This window comes from Strix aluco, chromosome 1, assembly GCF_031877795.1.
Source record: "Strix aluco isolate bStrAlu1 chromosome 1, bStrAlu1.hap1, whole genome shotgun sequence".
Classification (NCBI taxonomy): Eukaryota; Metazoa; Chordata; class Aves; order Strigiformes; family Strigidae; genus Strix; species Strix aluco.
Window position 1 is genome coordinate 171439183 of NC_133931.1, and position 22996 is coordinate 171462178.

Genomic DNA, 22996 nt, shown 5'->3' on the forward strand with positions numbered 1-22996 from the left:
TGGCCCTTGCCCGGCCCGGGCCCACTCGCCACGGGGCCCCCCGCAGCCGCAGCCGCGGCCCCTCACACGCTCCGCGCCCCCCGCCCCGCATCCGGTCACGAGCCGCCGGGGGGGGGGGGCGTGGCGTATCAGCGCGGTGGGCGTGTCCTGCCGCGTGGCCACGCCCCCTTGATATTCCAGCGCGGCGGCTCCCCGCCATAGTCACGCCCACCCGCCGCTCGGCCCCGCCCCCTGGTGCCCTCCTCGGTTACCCGTGGTGCCGTGCGCGGGTCTGGCACTGACGTGGCTGCCGAGCGCCGCCATCTTGTGTGCCTGGGCGGAGAGCGGCGGAGAGGCGCGGGGGGGAGCCGGCTCCGAGCGGGACGGTCCGAGGACAGCCAGACCCACTGCCCGGGGCAGCAGCCAACGCCGGTGGGTTCACTGACGTTTTCCGCTTCCCTCCCTTCAGCCCCTTCCTCTCCTGCCCGCCGCCCTGCTCCCCCGCCCACACCCTGCGGCGGCCCGCGGCCGGGCGTGAGGCGCCGCGGCCTTGGCGCTGAGGGGAGGAGGTGGCGGGCCTTGGGGGAGCGGGCCGGGTTGCTTCTTTCCGTCCTTCCTTCTCCCCTTCCACCCCCTCCCCCCGCCACCGCCCTCGCTCGGCGGCTGCTGGCGGCAGGGGGAAGCCGCGGCGCAGGCCGCAGCGCAGGCCTTGGGGAGTGGCGGGCGCTATCCCATCCGCGCCCTCCTCTCACGCATTTGGGGCCGGCGGGCGGGCGGGGGGGCGATGTCAACCCTTTCCCTTCCCTGCTGGGGCCCCCAGCGTGGGCCCGCGCGGAAGCGGGGGACCACTGACTCCCCAACAGCTGTCCGGGGCCCGGCGCCGCTCCCCCTACAGGAGGAATTAGAGGAGATGCGGCGGGATGGGCTTCTCCTTTCCCTAAACTCGCTTATTCCGGCTTCTGCCCCGCCCGCGAACGGGTCTCAGGAGAGAAGTTTTTCCTCTCCCCCGAAAACCCTCATCGTAGCGAAACTCGGAGATCTGGTAGTCCGGTACGGGAAATTAGCTTTGGATGAAGCTCGTAGGAGAGAGGTTATTTTCCTGTAAGCCCTTGGCTGCTGAGTAGGGCTTTCTGCTGGGCTGAGGGGGTGATGGTAAGAAGTTGCACTTCAGCTTGGAGCAAACTCTGTTTGCCATCCGTGGCTTGCGTTTAGTGGTGTAGGAGATCAGTTTTCCTTGGCATAGCAGCTCCCGCTGGGAGGATATTATATTCTGTCTGAAAATACTATATCCTGTCTCTGTGAGGAGTTAACATGATACTTTGGTCTGATAACCTCTGTCTGATAAAGTAATAGGCCAGCTATGCAGATCTCTTCACGGAGGAGTCAGTTTGCCCCAGCAGAGCACAGCTGAAACTGCTGGTTTGTAAAACTGCCTAAATGTCGTGTTTGACATTGACCTTGTTGCTTTGCTGCTAGGCTCTTGCCAAACTAAATTCCACAGGTTGATTAGAGTCGTATCCAGAGGTCTTGTTTTGAAATGTAGCTTTGTCAATAACTAAAATGCGAACTATTTATATAATATTTTGAACTTTGTTTTGCAAGCAGTAAGGCTTACAACATCCCTTTGCAGGATATTCTATTAACCTTATTTTTCAGGCAAAGAAATCAAGTCAAAGTAAGTTGTCCGAGGTCATTTGGCAATATCATTATTACTATTTTTGCTACGGATTTGGAACACTTCTGTAGGAAAAAGGAACTGTAGCTGAACTGGAGGATTGCTGCTTGGCTTATGTTCATGGTTTTATAAGCAAATTGTTGGTGTAAGTACTTACAATCTTACAGATATAGAAAGTGTTTCTCTGAAAGTATCCGGGATTGATATGATGCCACTGACTTCCTCTGTTAAAAATACATCTGCAGTGCTCGAGAATCCTGTTGGACTGTTTTCCCTGTTGTAGTAATTACATTGGGTGAAAGGGTGAGGAAATTTGCCTCACTTGAACTGCTTAAACTGAATTGCTTTGCCAAGTTTATTGATGATGCTACTGTGGTAGAGCATCAGGAGTAAAAATGGCTCAAGCAGATGTCATCTACTCTCAGAACAGCCTTTGCTGCTGCGGTAGCATGTGATAGGTGTAATACTTGCTGGATTATGTTAAAAGGCAAACACCTGAACATAAACCAGTCCTCAGTGGTCTGAGGGATTTGCTGGATTTCTAAGATTGTCTAGTTGTGAAATACAGTTGGAAGCTGAAAAGGGACTGGGCAGGAGCGGTGCATTTTTTGCTCAGTGCGTGTAATTCCCTGTGTGTGTTAGTCATGCTGACCAAGTGGGGGGCAGGACTAGTCACAGCTTTTCAAGACAAAGTGTGTGTGGGAGTAGGGGGCTGGATTCTGGACCTTATAATTCACTGAATTGTCTTGTGCTCCAGTTACACCTGTTTGAAAGGCTGTTTTAAGCAGTAGCATTCATTTATCTCCCTGAGGCACAACTATCAGCTAAGCCATTGAATACATTAATTGGTGGAAGGAGAAAGAGCTCACAACCCAAGAGTCCACCTGAATTTGCAGTGGTGAAGTTTAAAGAAGCACCTTTCTTTAGAAATAAAAGCTGCTGAGATGGGTGAAGATGGACTTTCAAGCAAGAATTTTTATGGATTTCAACAGCCTTCATAAACATCTAGCTTACCTTACAGTGGATAAATTTGGTGAACATAAGTTAACTTTTTCTGAAAAGGAATAGTTCTGATGCTTTTTTTAGAAATCTCTTGAAAGTTTTGCTACTGGAATGCTATAGAGCTTGTATTAGAGCTAGCACTGTCCTCAGCCATTATTCCCTTTCTTTAACTGATGAGTAAAGAAGTTTATAATCAGCTTCCTACTACAGCAGCTGTTTTTCTGTGTTATTCAGCATTTTTTCTTTCTGCTTGCGAGTATCCAATTTTATTTCTTGTTTCTAACACATGCAAACATTGAAGGACTATGGTACTACTTCTGCTGATGTTTCAATTCTATTAAAACTCTCATGTCTAATATAGCTCTTATTCATGCACTGATCTTGTACTTAACACCTGGCTGTGTAGGCTCTGCTTTGACATTTTCCCCAAACCAAAAGCCAGTTTCATTACCGAAGCTCTCATGTGAGTTCTTGCCATTTCTACTATGAGTGTAAATGTTGACTTACTGCCTAGTTACTGGAAATGAATAACAGGATATTTGGCTTAAAATTTAAGATTTTGAACTTGTGAATACTTCAGCCTCAAAAAACCTGTGCAGCACTTACCTGAAAAGAAATGCCTTTCACAGCAGTATAGCCACTGTTTAACAGGAGAATACAAAGTTGCAGTCCAAACTTGACTATGTTGTGGGCACCGGGTTATTTCCTGAGCAGCTACAGGCAGTCCAGCCCACAGGGAGGTGATGGACATGCTTTATCTAAAGGCGGGAGCAATGACTCCTTCTATACTTTTCCACCTGTCAACCTATCCTTTAAATAAAGTATTTTTCAGAAGAGATATGTGTCCTATGTGTTGGTTTGCATGATTTTGAGTTATGCATGGTAGCGTATCAAATAGTCTGAGATTTTGCTGTGAAACAGAAGTAGCTTGCTCCCCCTGCTTGAAGATGAGAATAAGGGAATAACTCTGGGTTTTGAGTATCAAGTCAAGCAACCTGTCCTCTTTGCTTGATACTTTTTTTTTATTCTGATCAGTATTTTAGGAGTGAGTTCTTCTTGTGTCTGAGAAATAGGCATGACTGCCAAGGAACTTTCCCCTTTGCCCTTGTTTTGATCTTGTAAGTGGACATATTTTCTGTTTACCTGCCCCTCTGAGCCCAGTGCTCTCAAGAGATTGTTACAGCATGTGGAAGATGTGCTGTCTGGGTAATGTGTGCAGACAGCAAGATGTTCAATCTAAGTAGGTTGGATTTTCTTTCGTCTAGCTTCTCACTTGCGGTTGACTTGTCCTCTATCTGCCTTGGGCATGCAGTGCACATCTGGGTGCTTTTTAGTTGGCCACTGCAAGATGCAAGTACAGTTATATACCTTTAACTTTTCTTTTCACATGACGCTTCAATGCCAATACCTTTCCTCTATCCTCTCCTAAAAGACAAATAACAAAGTTATGATCATTTAGGACACCTTCTCCATCTCACGCTTTGCAGAAGCACATCCAGTGTGAAGTGGGGGAAATTGTTGCAGAGCTAGGTTTTGATCTCTACAGTTAATACTCCCCTCATTTTAATAGGTACAACTATAAAGGAGTTGGGACTTAAGAGCTCTGAGAAGAGTTTCTTGAGGTGGCCTTTATTGCAATGGTATTTAAGTCCAAGATAGTCCCCTCGTGAAGAAAGAACCTGGCCTACTTGTTAGCTACTCTTAGATTTTGTGTGTTGTCCATGCAAGTGATGTTGGTATGGTCTAAAGTCTCAAGTAACTCAAATCAAAATTATTTAAGCTACATTCCAGTGTTAAGGCCCAGAAGTTAAAGGGCTGGGGTTGGTAAGTAAGTAGTCATCTTTCACGTTATCAGATGTGGAAGGCCAGTAAACGACTTCTAAAAATAGTTGAATATAACTACTGGAATAGTTGTGTATTGGGCCATCCTGGCTGTCTGTAATAAAGAAGTGTTATGATCCAGAGTGTTTTTCAGAATTTGCTGTAACAGAACACTTTAATCTGTAAAGAAATTACTTCAAGTTCAAAAGAACGCAGCTGTACTTAACAGACTGCCTGCTGAATGTTGGTGTGAAATACTGGGGCCCTAGATTAATCCTAAATTTTATCAGTGTTCTATTCTTGTTGGATCACTTCTCACACTGGCTTTTAAATCACACTCTATATTGTGAAGAACAAGCTGCCAGTTTAGATTTGCACTTTAAATTATTTGCCAGTTGTTTTTGCATGTAACACCGCTGTTGAACTTTCTTAAAAACTTTCTCACCTCTTCTTTACATGACTTTGGTGATCTTTTGTATGAATGTTTTGCTTCTCTTGACATTTTAATTTAAAACCTTCTAGAATGCTGTAAAGTAGAAGCATCATACAAGCCAAGTAGTGATAACTGGCTGGATTTCAAATCAGTATTTCTGTTAAACAACGAATTGATCAATTTTTGTTCTTCTGTGACTGATATAGCTAGTGTGTTATTACCAGGTTAGGAATTGCAGGTTTGGGGTTTTTCTAATTGTATTAAGAGGTGGAGTTAATGCTTAGGCCAAAGTCAAGTAGACTTTCCTTTAAATGGAGACGTGCTTTTGGTAGTAAACCAGTTGTCTTCATAAGCATGCCAGTTTTACTTACTATAGGTGTCTAAGCAAACAGAACAAGGTGCAGAAAGCTACTGGGTAAAAACTTTTTGGGTAAACCTGCAACTGTTACGGGTTTTAGCCTGTTGCTTTAGCATTAGTATTTTGACTGACTATAACTGTGTAATGTAGTATGTCATTGGTAGTGGCACCATGTTTGTCTCTCCTTGAAACAGTCATTCAAAACAAGATATGAATGTCCTAGGCAGACATAATAGTTCCCAGAGACAACAAATGCCCTCTGTACCTCTGTATCTCAGTGTGCTGTTCAGAGAAGGGACAGCGAATTAAGCTTTTCTTGACTGATCTTCATCATTGCTGGTATTTTTCAGCTATAGAGAACAGGTAGCCAAAATGGTTGTGCCCAGCAAGTTTGGTTATGACACTTGAAAAGTTTTGAGCGTTATTTTTTTACTGTGGCAACCTTCTGTGGTAAGTGCTGGTGCATAGAAATGAAATAAATGTATTTGTGTACTGCAGGCATAATTTGGCTGAATGATGCATATGGAATCCTCTATCTTACTCTGATTTTGTTTGCTGTGGTATGTTTAAAGAAACGTTGTAAACCTGAGTGGAACTGTGGCATTTGCCGCAACTCCTGACTCAGTAAAGTTTAATCTCTATGTGGTCAAAAAGAACTTTTCCAGAGGTGCAAAATTAAGGTGTAGCTATACTTTCTTTGATGTCCTGCATACCCTTCTGGTCATACTTCTGTGGGATGGCTTGTTAACTAACAGCTCAGCCAAGAAGTTTGGAGGTCAAGAAGCATATTTGACTTCTCAAGATAAGCAGTCTGAATGAAATGGCTTTAAAATGCATTAACATACGGTTAAATATAATATAATGAGTTTGTACTCAGGGGCCATATCACTTTAACAGACACCAGGCTGCCTGCTATTTAAGGCACTCATTCATTTTTAACTCATTGGACTGAGCCTTTCTAAAAAAGGCTGCCTCTTCTCTTAATTGCTTATCTAAATGTATTGCTTACTAGAAAACAGGCTGCCGAAAATACCTTGTTTCCTGAAACAAAACTGCAGTCTTATCCAGTGAATGTCTTTCACGCTGTTTACCAATGGCACATTATATCTTACCTGAACCTGCCTAACAGGTTTTTACTGCTGTGAGGGTATTAACGTGGAGTAGACTGCTTTAAGGTGTGCTTCAGGGCGCCGGTGGGCAGGGAGAAAGGAGCCAGACAGTTCAGTTTTGGGGTGATCTGGGTTTGTTGAGGGATGGTGAGTTTCCATTTCTAGAAGCTGAAGTTGTGCTGAGGGAATGTGCATGTGAAGTTCTGCAAAAATAGTCTGTGCTGTTTGTTCAAATTGTTCCCTTTCATGCACAAATATTCCTACTTAGCCTGATAGATACCTCATTTGGAGATGTGCTGAAGTACTGCAAACGGCTCGCACCCCAAGTCTTCTATATTTTCAGGCGTTTTATTGAACTTGTGCTTCTGAAACGATCAGTGTGGCAATTACCACATTTGAGTTGAGGAAAAGAGAAAGTTAAGCTTCAGTGTAGAATATAGGCAATATATTGGCAAGTCTTGATACAGATTGCAGATGTTGAAGATGTCTGAAAAGTGACAGGATTGCTTGGTTAACCTGGAAAGGTCTTAAATTTCCTCATATTTTCAGATTGTTTATGTTAGCTTTCATAGTCCAACTAATGGACTGAAACGAGAATTAAAGTAAGCAGATTCAGCTCTGAAGTACAGTGGAAGTAATCGCGTGATCCCTCAGCTGAGTTGTATTAATGGATGGCAGCGAAGTCCTGGGAAGCAGCTCTAAACTGTCACGGCAGTTTCTGCTGTGGTAGTGTCTGCGCTGTTTGACAGCATGAATGGTCTAAAAAGCAGAGACCTGATGGCTGGTCACAGTTGTGATGATGATTTGGTTGAGGATTTTGGTGATACTGAGAAAGGAACTTGAGGTGCTTTTCTTAGATAATAGAAAGTAATGAAATACTGACAGGGACAGCGTAGGAAGAGGAGGGTAATGTACAAAACCATGGGAGCATGACTTCCTTTTGAACGTGATTCTAGCTGCTGGTCAGAAGGTGGTCCTGCAGTGGTGAAGTAGACCCTCGCTTTTGCCCCAGCAGCATACAGCAATTCACTGATGGGACCCACAACAGTTTGTGGGAGTCCTGCAGATGGGTTTCTCCTAGTATTTTTCTTATAGACAGCAGTGATTCTTCTATCTTCTAGTTAACATCTAAACACACTTGTCTTGCAGGGGTAGGCTGTAAACTACACTGCCTATAAAAATAAATCAGACTTTCTGTAATGTCACCTCCCCTGAAGTACCCAGTAAGTTACAGGAGTGGTTTGGATAGTAGGAATGTGGAAGAGAACAAGAAGGAAATTGAAAACAAGTGCTTAAATGTAACTTAACTTCTTCACAAAAAGTTAAAATAGGGAGGATGGGTGGTATAAAAGCAGCTTCAGTGGTAGAGGGCACACTTGACCTGGAAATAGCTGCCAGGGAAACAAGGATCTAACGGAATTTGCTACTGTTAGTGCCAAGTGTAAGCAACTTGTTCAGCAGACTGGGACTTCTTCGGGGTGTGGAAAGATGTCATGGATGGAAATGCAAAGATTTGCTGTGTCACCTGGTTACTGCTATTGATCCAAGCGTTTGATAACCTATCGTGCTTTTAAACATGCAGAAACACGAGAAGTGTGTTTGTTGGCAGGGCTTGCAAGGTTCTCTTGCTACAAAAGTTCTAATGCTCATTTTGGAGGGCTACAGGAGCTCTGGTAAAAGGTTACAGTTCAACCCTGACTATTGCTTTTCAGGGGAAGCAGAAGAGGAGAGGTAGCATGAGCAGCCAGACAAAGGAGAGCTTTACAGCCTCCCTCCCCTCCAGCCCAGTAAGAGCTGCTGTTGTGGGCTGGGGAGTGAGATTTCCTGCTGTGTGAATGATTTGGACAAATAGGTACTCTAGCAAAACTGTTTTCTCTACTTCCTAATTAACTTTCCTGTTTATACAGCTTTCCTATATTCAAGTGGGAGTTGAATATTCATGGTCATGCTACAAAAATATGAAGGAGATGTCAGAATAATAGAAATTTTAAACCTCCTGCTTGGTTTTAATCCACAGGCTGCACTATCTGGCTTATAGAGGAGCTTAGTTTTAAAGTTTCAATCACAGAGAGGTTCAGTCATATAAAATGTATCTTTGATTCAAGTTACTTCAGCAAGTTGAAGTGGTGATTGATGTCATTCAGGACCTCTGGAGTGGACTCTGAACTTCACTGGGGAGCTGCCTGTGCTAAGACATGTGACTTAGTTAATGTTACAGTGCTTAACCTTTGGGTTAAAAACTGTATCCAGCAAAGCTTCCTGAGAAGACTGGAACCACTTAGACCTTTTGCAGAGCTGAGTGAGGAAGCCAGACTTCATACATCCCTAGCACCGAGCTCAACCGAGTGGGACAAGTTTTCTGCTCGGTGATGTGTTTTTCAGTTCAAAGCTTGTTTTAATGGTCTTAGATAGTCTGTAAAGTCTATTTCCAGTGAGAATTTTGCTTCAGGCACTCAACTGCATCATGAAATACAGAATATCTTCAAGAGATGATTCAAACTTCGTAATGTACTCTAAATTGTGTGACTTGGTTTACAGGAAACCCATCCTTTGAATGTTATTCGTCTTGGCTGTATGTGCTCCTGCTGTCTTAGGCTTGTATTTTCTGTTGGGCTCAGTCTGTTTTTAAGTTGACATCTGAGAGCTAAACAAAGCAGCAGTAGAGGTGTGAATCAGCCCCATAGTGTGTAACATCCTCATCTACACCTCGCTGTAAAGCTTTCAGGCTGTTTTTTTTCATACCTTATGTCAGCAGAATAATACTTCTCTTGGCGACTTCAAAGTCGCAGTAAACCGTGTAGTAGTAAGTTTGGAAAGGGGGGAAAACTGTGGAATTTGTGGTGGGGTGTGTCCCGTCCCAAGGACACAGGGAGTGTCTGAGGGCTGGAGTGGAGAGGCAGTTTCTCCACTTTCTAAACAGGAAGCTCCTGGTGAAGTTAATCGCTTCTGAGCATCCAAGCAGAAGTGTTTGCAGTGAAGGGAGAAGCATTCATTTCTAAACCTGCCTCTTTTAATGTGGCTATTAATTTTCGATAGTTTCAGTAAATGTGGATTTGCTTTTTAGAGAAGGTCTCCCTCCAATGTTAATCAAAGCAATACTGCTTTGTGTTCACGTTGTGTTCACGCAGGCCATTTCCTCAGGGCTTGAGAGGAAGGAAACTGTTTTGAGCAGGAGAGAATCCAAGCTGTATTCTGAGTTTCCTTCGCAAAAGAAGGACCAGCTGTTGCTGCGCTGAGCAGCAAAGAGATGAGCACATGTCTAAAACTTTTTTTAACTGCGGGTCAATTAGTAAAAGCTGTTTTATGGTGACACTTCAGGCTGCAGATAAATTATCCCATAACAGTGGGGGCTGAAGTACCTGAAGTGGTCAGTTGCATTGAAAGCAAACCATGAATTTTGCAAACAAAAGTTTGAGAGCAGCATTTAAGAGTAAAATCTCTAAAAGAATATTTGAAAGATTTCAAGCATTGCTTTATGAGCAGTAAGTTTTGGCATGTCTGTTCATCTTTGTCGTGCTTCAGTGTGGGGAAAAATCACGTACGGTGGTGGCCGGGGTGTCTATAAGGGATTCATATTATCTGATACTTTTTTTGGTGCTTGTTTATGCTCTGATCAGAACACAGCCATTGGTAACTCATGAGTGATACTGTGATCTTTTTCCTCTAGACTTAACTGGCCAGTGAGAACATATCTCAAGCATGGGAAATATTTTTGCTAACCTCTTCAAAGGCCTTTTTGGCAAAAAAGAAATGCGTATTCTAATGGTTGGTCTGGATGCTGCAGGAAAGACTACTATTTTGTACAAACTTAAACTTGGTGAAATAGTAACTACTATTCCTACTATAGGTAAGATTTTTACATTTATATAACTGCTTGCTTTGAGATTTGGGTCTTATTGTTTGCAGCAGTGTCTTCTCAGCTGCCCCTCTGTTGATTTAAGTGACTTGACTGTCAGAACAAACACTTGCTAAAACCATGGTATGAAGATGGCACAGCCAAATGTTCCGGCATGGAAGCAGATTACGTGACTGTTTTTTTTCACTCCACTGCCTCTCTTCAGTCACTTGTGGAACAAGCCTTCATGGGCCACAGAAGGGTGGTCTGCCCTCCTAAGCACGTTGTGGCATCAAGTAGATTAGACTGAGCAGCAGAGGGTGACACTTTTTTGGAGGGTGACTTCAAGAACTGTGTGATCAGAGACATACCTTATTTGCTGTCCTTAAAGTCCAAGGGGTTTTGACACAACATGGTTTGCTCTGCATTTCTTAGCTGTGCAGGTAGCAATTACAGCTGTTGATCGTTAGTTTGACTGGAGTGGAGGTGGTGGGAGCAGGAGTTCCAGACAACCCACACTTGATTTGTTTTGAGAGCTGCAGTTTAAGATTCTGGTTATTTAAAGTAGATTTAAATTTTAAGATAACTTTTTAAACTGTGACATTCGGAGTGTGACTTGGTAAATACAATAGGTTGAGGGCTAACTATGTTTAACTTTTTTGCCACAATTTCTATTTTAGGTTTCAATGTGGAAACAGTAGAATACAAGAACATTAGCTTCACAGTCTGGGATGTAGGTGGTCAGGATAAGATCAGACCACTCTGGCGCCATTATTTCCAGAACACACAAGGTGAGTCTGAATGCTTAAATCACAGGTTTCCAGAATCTAAAAGTTTTTTTTAATGTCCTTGCTAAGATAATTTTGCAGGTTCGGGGGGGGTGGGGGGGGGTGTGTGTGGAAATATTTATTATTATAAAATAGTAATAAATATTTGTCTTTGTGTGCTGCTCTGTGAATCTAGTACAGGTTCAAAGGAGGGATGGGAAGAAATCTAGAAACCAGTCTTCCTTGTCCATCTGACTCAGAGCAAGTTCAGAATTTTGTGCTTCTTCCATAAGCATCACAGCTCTCTGCCCTCGATGCAGAGGCTTTACTAGAAGCTCTTAACAGCCCCATGAACTGAGTTTGTCACTTCTTCCACTGCTGCACCTTTATAATGTGCGTGCATGTGAGTCCTGTCACAGGATTTCAAGAGTTGCTACTCGCTGGAAAATACCAAGTGGTTATGTAGATGAAGTGAACAAGTTCCAAAAACACAAATGCAGACTAACACTTGCTTTCACCAGCAAGAACAGACTTTCTGTCAGACATGAGATTACTGTAATAAGAAAAATCATATTTTTTCTGATAGGTACTGAATTGTCTTGTATTATTTTCTCTTCAAAGCTTAGTTCTGACTGCCAGAGGTATTTATCATTTGTAAATAACTTCTGGTGTATGCTTATTCTTATTCTTTGCTTATTTCTAGGTCTGATTTTTGTGGTTGACAGTAATGACAGAGAACGGGTGAATGAGGCCAGAGAAGAGCTTATGAGAATGTTGGCAGAAGATGAGCTTAGAGATGCTGTTTTATTAGTGTTTGCTAACAAACAGGTATGCCCAAGAAAGGTGTCCTTCTGTAAGAACTCTTGAAAATTTCAATACAACGTACTTGTGAGTGCCAGATCTTGAACTTGATGTTCATGTTTTCAGTGTAATAATAGATAAGCTCTCAGTAAATGTCCATTCAGTTTTGTTGAAGACAGCAAACCCATAGATTAAATTACCCTGTTCTTATCTGAAAGGAGCATCCTTCTAAACAGTGTTGGCTAATAGAAATTCTTGTATTTTCAGTTTTAGGGAAGAATTCTACCGCTTTGGTTTTTAAGGTTGGCTTGGCTCAAGTACAGCATCTGCCCAAGCTTTCTCCTAACAGAGGAGGCCAGAATGCCAGAACCTCCCTGAATTCTTCAGTTAGGCTGTCTGAGGGCACCACCGGTGTTGGTGTTGACTTTTAATGTACTTGTGTTGACCTGTGAGCTGTACTCTTCCAGGCCACAAAGTGAGCCGAGAGTTTTGCCTTTTGTTGCTTGGAAAGGCCTTGGTAGCTTAAACCCAAACGTTGAGGGTCCTAAATATGCCTAGTAAACTTAGAGAAGGAATAGCATCGTGCTTCATCGGTTGCACAGGCTCAGGTGTGAAGGGTAAAGAAGCCATAAGTCTTGTCTAGGAGCAGGAAGGACGGACTATAAACAGAAGCAGCACTAAGCTGAGGACTACTTTATGATAAAAGTTGATCTGAAATCATAACTGCAGTCGTAGAAAACACTTTCTATGGAAAGTGAATGAAATGAACTTTGAATTGTAAGCAGTTTTGGGTCAACACTGAGGGGCTTGATGACTTGATCCAAACGTCAGCTATCTCTCTTCTGTTTGCTGAATAGAAATACTTTATAATACATGCTTTTGACTGTGTTGTTAAACCTTTGAGACTTTTGTCAGTATAGGGGAAATAGCTTGAATATAGAAATAATCCACTGAGCTTTTCTGAAAGAGAAGCTCTAAGAGCTCTTAACTTTCTTTTAATGGCTTTAAAGCTGATGATCAAAAATGGCTTAGGGAGGTGGGCATTTCTTCTCAGCAAGCAGGGGAGAAAATGACTCTTCTTCCTTCCCTCAGGACCTGCCGAACGCGATGAATGCAGCAGAAATCACAGACAAACTTGGACTGCATTCTCTTCGTCACAGGAACTGGTATATCCAGGCAACCTGTGCCACTAGTGGAGACGGTCTCTATGAAGGACTGGACTGGTTGTCCAATCAGCTCCGAAACCAGAAATGAAACCATAAACCTTCCTCTTCCCTCTTTTTCCACCCCTCCCTCTTATTTCCTTCTATTCGCCCTTCGCTTTACTCTAATGTGGCAAACTGTGCTACTTTGTGGTATTGAGTGCCGGAAGCTGTTTTCATTTCTTTTGTCACAGTATATATTGCATCATGCTGTAAATGTGGCAAATACAAGCCTGAAAACAGTTAGGTTTCTTATTTAATGTAAATAGTTTTTGTTTCCAATGAGGCAGTTTCTGGTACTCCTATGCAATATTACTCAGCTTTTTTATTGTAAAGAATCAACTCACTGTTTAGTACTTGGAAGGGATTTAAGTGGGTTAACATAAGGGTTGCCAGTGGTCCTTGTGCAGTAGAGCTGAATACTATCTCGGTTGGGTTGTGAGATCTGTGAGATCCATTTTGGTGGCTGGTTTTTTAACCTGAATTCTGTATTTTTTTAAATAGTCAAGGAAAAGTAAAAACACTTCAACATACAAACATTTGACATAGCTTCTGCTGTTCTAGCTCTAATGTGGTGACTTTTGATTCTTTTGAAACGGTGGAGCCATGATTGAGACCCAATTAGCTTCATCTGGTTAAAGAACAGACCATAACTACTAGATCTCTGGCTCTTTCTGTAGCTCACAGTATGTGCTCATATTTGTTCATACTTGTTAAAAGATTTGTCAGACCTGGTTTAGATGAGCTTGCAGACTCATGCTAAACATCTGACTTTTGGTTCAGGTGAGATTTATCGCTTCCATTGAACTTGAGTAATTTTCTGGAAGTCAACATTTTTAGCCTGTCGTATTTGTCAAAAGTGTTTTGTACTTTTCTTGTGTGTAAACCACTCCAGAAGGCAAACCTTTCCACAAAAAGCACAGCCTGTACTAGTCCGAAGCTCTATAGGCAGAAAGTACTGTACTTAACATAAGAATTGCCATGAAAAACACCAAACATCTATGTATAGTGTCTAGGAAAAAAAAAAGCATGAGAGTTTGGAGAGTCATTCCACTCTAGAAGTATTCAATCCCATTCTGGAACAATCCCATATCTGTATATGTGTGAAAACCCTTGGCATCCCTCATACTGCAAGGTTCAGATTTGCCATCAGAAAAAAGACCTCTTTACTTTTCTTTTGTATTTTGATAAACACTGAAGAAGCTGGAGCTGTTAAACTTTAACTTGAGGAACTATCAGAACTGGTTTATTTAGTGTTGTGGAAACCTTTATTGCTTTCAATACACAATTAGTAATCAACTGTTTTGTATACTTGTTTTCAGTTTTCATTTCGACAAACAAGCACTGTAATTAAAGCTATTAGAATAAAATCTCTTAACTATTTCATGTTTTTTATGCCTTGCTGTTCATTTGATCATCTTGGCAGAATCATAATGAAATACTTGTTGAATAAAAAGTTTCATGAAACTTGCACTGGTATCATGTTGGTTTGTACCATCTTTACACGTTACTGTGTGTTAGATTAATGCAAATCCAACCTGTGTTTTGCTACGTCGCACTTTGCATGAAAATTTCAGGACATCTCCCGTGTTTTTCAGGTGTATCATTCCTAGTTGGAGTCCTGCAGGGGAAGAGGTGGTCCCGTTGGCTGGTGATAGTTGGCTTCTCCTGGAGTCCCTTCCTTGCCTTAAGGACATCTGTTGAGCTTCTTGAGTCCCACAGCAGATTGTTCTTCCTGTTGATCACACTTAGTAATAAGGGCCTTCAATCAGCAGTTTTGGGGAGAAAAAAAAATAGGAAGTCTGCCTTCCTCAACACTTTGTTCTGCATTTTTCCACTCCGCAGTCCCCTCCGGACCTGGGACAGAGCTCCTCCCAGCTGCTCGTGCTGCCTTCCCCTGTCAGCCACCGCTTCTCTTCGTGGATGGTTGCATGCGGGCCGCTGGCCAGCTGCCGGCTGTGTTCCTGGCTGGAATTGCAGCAGATTCCCCGTTACACAGGCTGGAAAACTAAGATAAAAAGTCTGTTACGCAGGTTAGAGAGCAGTATCCCTGCAGGGTAACCTGGGGCTGTGGTGGGGTATCGGGGGGGCCACGGCCGTGCTGGGAAGCGGAAGTGCCTCTCTGTAGGTTGTTGAGCTGGCATCTGCGTTCTCGGTGTCGGATGAGAGCTGCTGGCCTTCTGGATGATCTGATCTCTGTCCCACAGATCACACCTCTCACTTCCCAGGTTTAGTTTCCTCTCTGAATCCTTCAAGCAGCATGGCAGCTGCTTCGCATGTGTGCACAGAGCGGCACTCGCCCCGAGCGCAGGCTTGTTCTAGGACTGTCCTCTCCTGAGCAGGGGCTCAGGGAGTGGAATGGGGGTCTCCTGCCCCATCTTCAGCTGGGGGGGCTGCAGGGGGAGGTCAGGTTGATTCAGGTTTCCCAGCAAGGGCTGCCTGAGCCCTGTGTCTGTTCCTTGTGCTTGGTAGTAGAGAGTAAATAGTATTAGGCAAGCGCTGGGATTACAAAACTCCTGTAAGTCAGGTTATTCCTCTGAAGCTGTTCATCTTGCCTTGAATTTCAGGCTCTGAATTGGGATCTCTGCATGCCTAATAGGGCAGGACATCTATTTATTTCTGTTCTGGGAGGGAGCTGAACTTGAAGGGCCAGCTCTTGTGCTGCTGTCGCTTTGCACTGCTGAAATAAGCAGAGCCCCCCACTCCTCTTGCATCCCCCATCCCTGGAAAGGTGGATGACCTGCTGTGACACAGCACCCCCACCCCATCGTCAGCCGAGAGGCTGCTCTGAAGTGGTGGTTTTCACCTGAGGTGTGTCGGCACAGGGGCCAGGCCCTATCCAGACTGGCCATGCCACAGATCCTGCTTCTCCATGTGCACAAGTTACTGCTGGAGGAAAAGATGAGGAATGTGCTGATGTTATCTGAGAGTGGGGAGCTGTGGGAGCTGTGCCCTCTGCTTTGCTCTGCTCTGGGCTCGGCCAGGCCCCCGGGGGATTTGAGCCGCCCAGCCAGGCAGGAGGCAGCTCCAGCCCAGGGGAGAGGGTGAGCACGAAAAGCCGTCTCCCTCCGGCAGAACCAAACTGCAGCTGGTGCAGTTCCTCCCCAGTCCACCCAGTAACCGGTGCAACAGCTCGGTGGGGTTAGGATGGGGCCAGGCTCCTTCACCCCCACTCACCCTCATTTTTATCTTGTCTGTATTTTGCTCAGACTTCAGTTTTAAGTGTGAAACAGGCACCAGCACCTCCTTCAGACAGGGCGAGGGGCAAGAGCTGCTGCCTGATTCCTCTGTCTGGGGTTGGGAGTGGGGACTGAAGGAGGGGACGCAGCCTGGCTGCGACCGTGGGGGCTTATCTCTGACCCTCCCTGTCTCCCCTTGCCCCCAAGACCGTGCTGCTCCATCCACCCTGTTTCCTCAGCACGGGTAAAGCTCCTGCAGCCCTGTGAATGGTTTAACAGGACTGGTGAAAAGCAACGGGCAGGGGGTAAAGCCTTGGCAGAGGTTTCAAAGGAGTGAGAATGTGAGAGGCTGAGCTGTGACACACCTGGCTGGGGGTCGGGGAAAGCAGCAACGAAGCACAGCTGCCTCTCTGCAGGTGCTGGAGCAGAGAGCAAGAGGTGCCACCTCCCTGGGAGGCAGGAGAAAGCTGGGGAGATGGAGCTCTCGGGACCAGGCTGAACTGTGCCAGGATAGCTCTGCCACAGCCCCTCCGCTTGCCACATCAACAAACCCAAATCGTCCTAGCAGAGCCCAGCCCGCTTGGGAAGATGAAGGCAGGGAAGCGGGAGCGTGACTCGAGAGTGGGGTGCTAGGATTTGCGTGGGTTTTTTGTCTGCTCGCTGCAGTGTTTCAGCTCTCCAGTAGTTGCCTTTTCAGCCTGGAGCTCCTGGCGCTGAGTTCCCCGTGAAGCACAGCCTTGCTTCACCATCCCCGGAGGCAGCCTGGACCCCAAAAATCCCCTGGAAGGTGACCCTGAGCTCAGTCTGGCAAGCCTCCGGCCATGGACTTGGGGCTACCCCACTTGGGCCACGGGGTTTGCACGTGGGTAGCCACGCGGTGGGTCCCTGGACTGGGTCAGAGCACGCATAGCCCTGTGACCATGCCGAGAGGTTGTTAATGCCTCACCCACCCCCCCCCCAAAAAAATGCATCTTGGGGATCTCCGAAGCTTGCTGCTGCCCTGCAGCAACTCCCCTGCGTCAGCAGGGTTAAGCACGTGCTGGCAGCCAGGGAGGGGAGTGGGACAGAAGGGCTTTATTTCTGCTCATCGCCCTGATCCCGCTGTGTCCCCCCCTCCCTGTGATGAATGCCGCCCTTGTTCGACCCCTGCACCGGCAGCGCCGCTCCACACCCCCGTCCCTCCTGCCTGGCTGCGGGCAGGGCGATGGCACAGCTGCCAAGATGACACAGAAGACCCCCCCCAACGTTGCCAAAGTGCAAACCGAGGCTGCTCGCCAGCCCAGGGTTTTTGTCTGCCAAGACACACAAAACCGCCCTGTCTTAAGCAGGAGAAATTGCATCATTAATTACACAAACGAGGCCCTTGTGCTTGGCACGGCCGCTCCAGCCCGGAGCTGCTTGGGACAACCCCGTTCCATTTGGATCAATATTTCTATTTATTGATGTAAAATTCCCTTTTCTCAGTGTGCCAAGCACATAAATACTCAGGTTTTGACGTTTAAAATCCTGGAAGGGAATGGAGCTTGCTGCTCCCTGCCCTGCCGTGGGGTGGACACAACCAGGGCAAACATCACAGAAGACACCCCAGCCCCATCCATCTCCCCATGGCAGAGGAGTGATTGCAGAGGTTCTCCCTGCAGCTCCTAATTAGGGCAGTATCCTTTTTTATTTAATTTTTAATTTTATTTAATTTTTATTTATTTAATCCAAAAAGCTGTTTTTCAACCAATCCATCCCCCTCGCCTGCAGCTGCTTGAGTCACAAGGTCCCCATTTTTCCCCAAACTTGGGACTGGGAAAACACTTGTCTCTGGGGGGTGGGCTGCCCCATCCCCATGCAGGGGACACAGATAGAGGGGGGCACTGCCTGGGGACCCCATGGCGTGAACATCCCTGCGGTGATTTAGGCCACTCCACAGCAAGTTTGGGGGGGATGGAGCCACCTCTGCCCTATGTCCCACCAGGGAGACAGCAGCTCCTGCTCGGGTCTGCCCGAATTAAAAATTTATTGGGGATGTTGGTGGGTGAATGTCCCCTTGGGGCAGCCCAGCCAGGGCTCTGCCCTCTCCTGGGGGTCCTGGGGGGGGGGACATCCCTGCTCACAGATGTATGTGTGCCCTACGGAAAGTATGTGATGGCCCAGGGGGAGCAGGTGTAGCCCCACGGAGAGCAGAGGTGGCCCCACAGTCCGGCCATCATAAAGCCATCAGGGCCAAGATGCAAAACCCTCCTGGCAGCGCACGAGTCCTGTGTTTTATTTTGCAGCTGATGAACTTGAGGGTTTAAAGGAAAGAAATTCTTCTTCAGCTGCTTCGCTGGCAGTTACTTCAGGGCATCAAAAGATATTAAAAAAAAAAAAAAATAACAACTGTATCCAAAGTCTCTGCATAAACACGAGGCATCCACAGCATTTCCAGCATCGCAGCCAGAACCATCCCAGTGCCAGCACCCACCCCTCAGCATCCTCCGTGCTAAATCATGCCTGGATGGACGGATCCGGGGAGCAAGGAGAAGGGTGCCTGGGTACCTGCTGCCCCCCTCCACGGCCGGGGGCAACAGCAGGGGAGCTGCCAGTGCTGCCCCAGGTTGCGGGCAGGAGCTGCGGGCAGGGAAGGGGCAGCTGGCGTCACAAAACAGAATGCCCTTTGCCAGACTCAGCCCTGGCAACCGCAGAGCTGTGGCTTTTTGAATTTAATAACCTTAAAAAATATATAGCCTATGTGAAGATCCCTCTGGAAAAAAAAAACCCACGCTCCCTCTCAGTCCTCCGAATTGGTGTCGTGGTGTTGCCTGACCCCACAGGATGGAGGGGACCTGCTCCTGCTCCTCTTCCTCCCCTTGCGCCGACCGCGGCCGTCCCGGCTCCGGCTCCGCCAGCGGGCAGGGCGGCGCGAGGGGCTCCTGCCCGAATCGCAGCTGCTGGCAGAGGAATCGGGGTCGTGCCGACGCTGGCTGCCGTGCCGCGAGGTCTCGGGGCGTTGCTGGGTTTTTCTTCGGTGGTGCCTATACAGGGATGGAGGGGTAAGTGACAGCAGGGACACTGGGGATACCAACAAGCTGATTCTGGGCATGAAAAAAGGATTTTGGAAAGCCAAGAGATGCTGACGGGGCATCTTGATGCCAGCCATGACCACGGGGCTCTCCTAAACCCTTCATCTTGTTCCCCAGCAATGAGGCCCCACAACCAGGGCTCAACCCTCATCCCAACATCGCTACCTCTCACTCCGGTCCTGTGAAGAATCGGAGGACGATGAGGCAGCATCCCTCTTGTGATGCTTGTCCTTCTTTTTCTCCTTCCTATGTTTCTTCTTCTTCTTCTTCTTTTTATCTCTTTTGGATTTCTTGCCACCCTCTGGTCTGCAGGGAAGGGATCAAGCAGTGAGGATCCCTGCCCTGCGCATCCCTCCGGCTCCTCCAAAAACTCATCCCCATCCCTCCGTCCAGGCACATCCCACCATGGCCCTCCTTGGCCAAGGAGAAGTCCCCAGGAAACAAAAAAAAAAAAAAAAAAAAGCGCGGTTTTGGGGGTGATTCAGGCAGATGCAGAGTAAGTCTGATGCCAAATGGAGCTGTAGAAGCACTCTGCAAAATATTCCCCACCAGGAAAAGGCTGTTTCTGGTGGTTTCCCACCAAAGCAGTGGTCCTCATCCTCACCGTTTCTCCTCCACCTTCTCCTCCTTCTCCTGCTTCTTCTTGGAGCCAGACATCTCCGGGCTGCTGGAGACTTTCTGGTGCTAGGGTTGGAAGAGATGGAAAATACAGAGGGACTCTGTGAGCCCACAGTTTCAAATTAGAAGAAAAAGGAACTTTCTACCTTTAAAAATTAAACATAATTTGGAAAAAAAAATTAAAAATTAATTTTGAAAAAATTAAAAATACCCACAAGAGCCGCTCCCAAATTAAACCCCCACAAATTACCTGTGCAAACAGGACACGGGGAGCTCTTGCGGGTCTCTGTGCTACAACTACAAGCTTTGTTTTTAAATAAAATACCCTGAGTGCGGGGTAAGGCTTTTTGCCTTTTTCCCTCTTTTTTTCAACCTCACACGGAAGACGTGACCCACGCCCGTGCCATACCGTGAAGACGGAGAGCCCCATCTTGGCGGCCTCCTTGTCCTCCTTGGAGAGCATCACCCGGCCAGCGCTGCTGCTGGGGACAGACGTTGCCGCAGCGAGTCGCGAAATGACGAAAACCCACACCAAAACGAAAAAAAAAAAAAGCATAAAAATGACAAAATATAAAAATCTAATTGCACCCTGAAACGGGGTGTTTTGATGTGAGACCCCCCCATACCTGGAGCTGCCCAAGCCCACCACCCGGTCCACGTCCTTCTTGTCCCGCTCGGCGCCGTCCCGCTTGCACACCTCGGCCAGGTCCTGCGGGAGGGGGGCACAGTGTCCTGGGTCCCCCCCCCAAAAATAGAGCCAAGGGGAGGGGACACCTGCGTGGGGTGACGCTGGGGGGATGCATGATGCCCCCCCTTACCTCCTTGCTGAGGCTGGTGGGCTGCCTCTTCACGTTCTTGTAGCCCCTATAAAAACAAAATGGGGTGATGGGGGGGGGGGGTGATGCCTTGCACCCCTTATTTTTTGGAGGGGGGGGGGTGCAGACTCACAGGGCTGCCATCATGGCCTCCTGCTCAGCCAGGCGGACGGCGGCCAGCTCTTCCTCGCGGGACAACGGGGGGGCTGTCTCCTTCTTGCCCTTGGTGTACCAGGTCAGGTCCTTCCCCTTCTGCCACCGGCCCACCGGTGCCATCAGGGAGTTCCCTAGGGGAAGCGAGACCTCCCCCCCGTAACGTCACTGCCCCCAAAACCCTCCACCTGCACCCCAAAATCGTGTCGGGGGCACAGGGAGGATGGCGGGGGGGGGGGAGTTCAGCCAAGGTCAGCCCTTACCCAGGTAGTTTTCACGCTGTTTGTCCGTCTTGACGTCCTCCCAGCTGAACTGGTCCTGGCCCCCCCGGACCCCTCCTCGGGATGAGCCGAACATGGCGCCGGACCCCACGGCGGGGGGGGGGGGGGGGGGTGTTGGTGACCTGTGAGGGGATCAGCCCACGGTTTGTCCCCGCCAACTCCTCCGTGCGACCCCGGGGCGGGGGGGGGGGGGGGAAAGGTGTCTCCTGGAGGTGGCGGGGGCGGGGGGGCAGTCGGTGGGGGGCTGGAAACGGGAGAGGGGTGGAGGGTTGTGCACCCCAAGGGGAGGGAGGCGCAGGGCCGAGGTGGGGGGGGGGATGTCACAGCCCGGGAGGACCCGGGGGAGGAGGAGGGAGGAACTGCACGTCCCGGGGGGTGCGAAGGGCCCGCCCGGGGCATGGGGGGGGGGGAAGGAGAAGGCGGCTGCAAACCGCGGGGGCACACACGGTCCCCCCGCTCCCGCCCGCCCCCCCCCCGCACGCACCTCCGCGCCGCTCCGCGGGCCCCGCGCGCCGCCCCGCCCCGGCCGGTACCACCGCGCTCGGCGGGGGGGGGGGGGGGGGGGGGGGGGGCGGAGGGGCGTGGCTGCGAGCTGGGCGATACCACCGCGCCGCCGACATGGGGGGGGGGGCGTGGAGCCGCTGTGCCACCCCAGTCACGAACCGAGGCAAAACCCCCATAAAACTGCACCACGACGACGAGTTTCCCGGCTTTATTTTTTTTTTTTTTAATTATTTTTCAATTATTTCAGAGCTTCATTTCTTCCAGAACCGCTTGTAGGTGTCCAGGTCGATGCCCTCGAAGGTCTCCTCCATCTCAACCCTTGGCTTGCTGGGGAAGCGCCTCCGCAGCCGGGCCTTGCGCTCCGCCTCGGGCAGCGTGCTGCTGTCCAGGGGCAGCTGAGGGGCAGCGTGAGCCCCCCGCCGCCCCGCCTCACCCCAGCGCCCCGCCCGCCCCCCCGCCACCTCACCATGAGGATCCTCTTGGGCTCGGTGTGGCGGATGCGGACGGTGGAGCCGTCGGTGTTGACCAGGAGGACGGGGTAGAGCCGGCCGTACTGCTGCCGGTGGAGGTGCGAGATGGAGGCGCGGTTGGAGTTGCGGCGGCTGGAGGTGACGATCGCCGGCAGCCGCCTGGGGACGGCGTCGAGGCGCAGGGCACTGGCGGGAAGGCAAAGGCGAGGACAGTTGGTCAGGGGTGCGAGGGTCAAACGACAGAGGACACGAACCGGCGTCGCCTCAGGAGACTCAGCCCTGCGGCGGTTGCAGCGGAAGGACCCGGCTGCTCTCCTGGGGGGTCACCGCCACCACCCTCACCTCAGGGCCCAGCTTGCGGCCGCCATTTTAGTCCAGGCAAGCGAGGCCGGATTCTCCACGCAGGCGCCCGGCCGAACGTAGCGGGAGGCGAGGCAGCGTCCTGGGGAACAGGGCGCAGCGCTGGGGTGGTTGTGGGGCGACAGCCCCGTGTCCTCATCACTCTGCGGCCCCCGCCCAGGCCCCTTCCCCATCACGCATCAGCCCCGCGATGGCTCCCCCCTGCCCCTGGTGTGGCTCAGCCCTACCATGGATGCCCCGACCTCAGTCACGGCTCAGCCCCGCCATGCCTCGCCCTCCGCCCGCTCCGGCCTTCCTCCCCCGCCCCACAAGGGCTCAGCTCACGGTGACCTCCCCGACACCCCCCACGGTGGCTCTCGCTGCCCCAACGCGCCCCAGACTTCACCCCCCCGCCCCCGAAACCATCACGGTACCCCGGTATCCACACACCCCCCCCCCCCCCCCCCCGTCCCGCTGGTCTGTCCCGCTGCCTCTGCTCACGTGATCGCCCTCTGCTCACGTGACCGCCCCCTCCAGCGCGCGGCGCTCCGCTTCCCGCCTGACGTCAGGGCGCGCGGGGGCTGCCGGGACCGACCCCTCCCCTC

The 22996-nt window shown here is 48.9% G+C and overlaps 3 protein-coding genes across 4 annotated transcripts; 1 reads left to right on the forward strand and 2 right to left on the reverse strand.

Annotated features, from left to right (window-relative positions):
• The first annotated feature begins 275 nt into the window (after window positions 1-275).
• ARF1 (ARF GTPase 1) lies at window positions 276-14453 on the forward strand. Its single transcript, XM_074845313.1, has 5 exons — window positions 276-411; window positions 10045-10224; window positions 10893-11003; window positions 11683-11807; window positions 12873-14453. The coding sequence occupies exons 2-5, from the start codon at window positions 10077-10079 to the stop codon at window positions 13032-13034; spliced, it is 546 nt and encodes a 181-aa protein (XP_074701414.1). The 5' UTR covers window positions 276-411; window positions 10045-10076; the 3' UTR covers window positions 13035-14453.
• A 3369-nt stretch (window positions 14454-17822) lies between these two features.
• On the reverse strand, window positions 17823-21625 carry C1H1orf35 (chromosome 1 C1orf35 homolog). 2 transcript variants are annotated; one of them, XM_074845328.1, is made up of 9 exons: window positions 21563-21625; window positions 21061-21200; window positions 20778-20931; window positions 20648-20693; window positions 20456-20538; window positions 20239-20311; window positions 19816-19895; window positions 19377-19517; window positions 17823-19163 (listed from the first exon to the last, which is right to left on the reverse strand). In XM_074845328.1, the coding sequence occupies exons 2-9, from the start codon at window positions 21152-21154 to the stop codon at window positions 18920-18922; spliced, it is 915 nt and encodes a 304-aa protein (XP_074701429.1). In that variant the 5' UTR covers window positions 21155-21200; window positions 21563-21625; the 3' UTR covers window positions 17823-18919. The 2 variants fall into 2 exon arrangements, with proteins under 2 accessions (XP_074701429.1, XP_074701436.1); XM_074845335.1 differs by having other exon boundaries at window positions 20239-20308; window positions 21563-21624.
• A 150-nt stretch (window positions 21626-21775) lies between these two features.
• On the reverse strand, window positions 21776-22965 carry MRPL55 (mitochondrial ribosomal protein L55). The gene is made up of 4 exons (XM_074845349.1): window positions 22912-22965; window positions 22395-22494; window positions 22049-22238; window positions 21776-21977 (listed from the first exon to the last, which is right to left on the reverse strand). Exons 2-4 carry the CDS (start codon window positions 22418-22420, stop codon window positions 21834-21836), a joined length of 360 nt encoding a protein of 119 aa, XP_074701450.1. The 5' UTR covers window positions 22421-22494; window positions 22912-22965; the 3' UTR covers window positions 21776-21833.
• Between the last annotated feature and the right edge of the window lie 31 nt (window positions 22966-22996).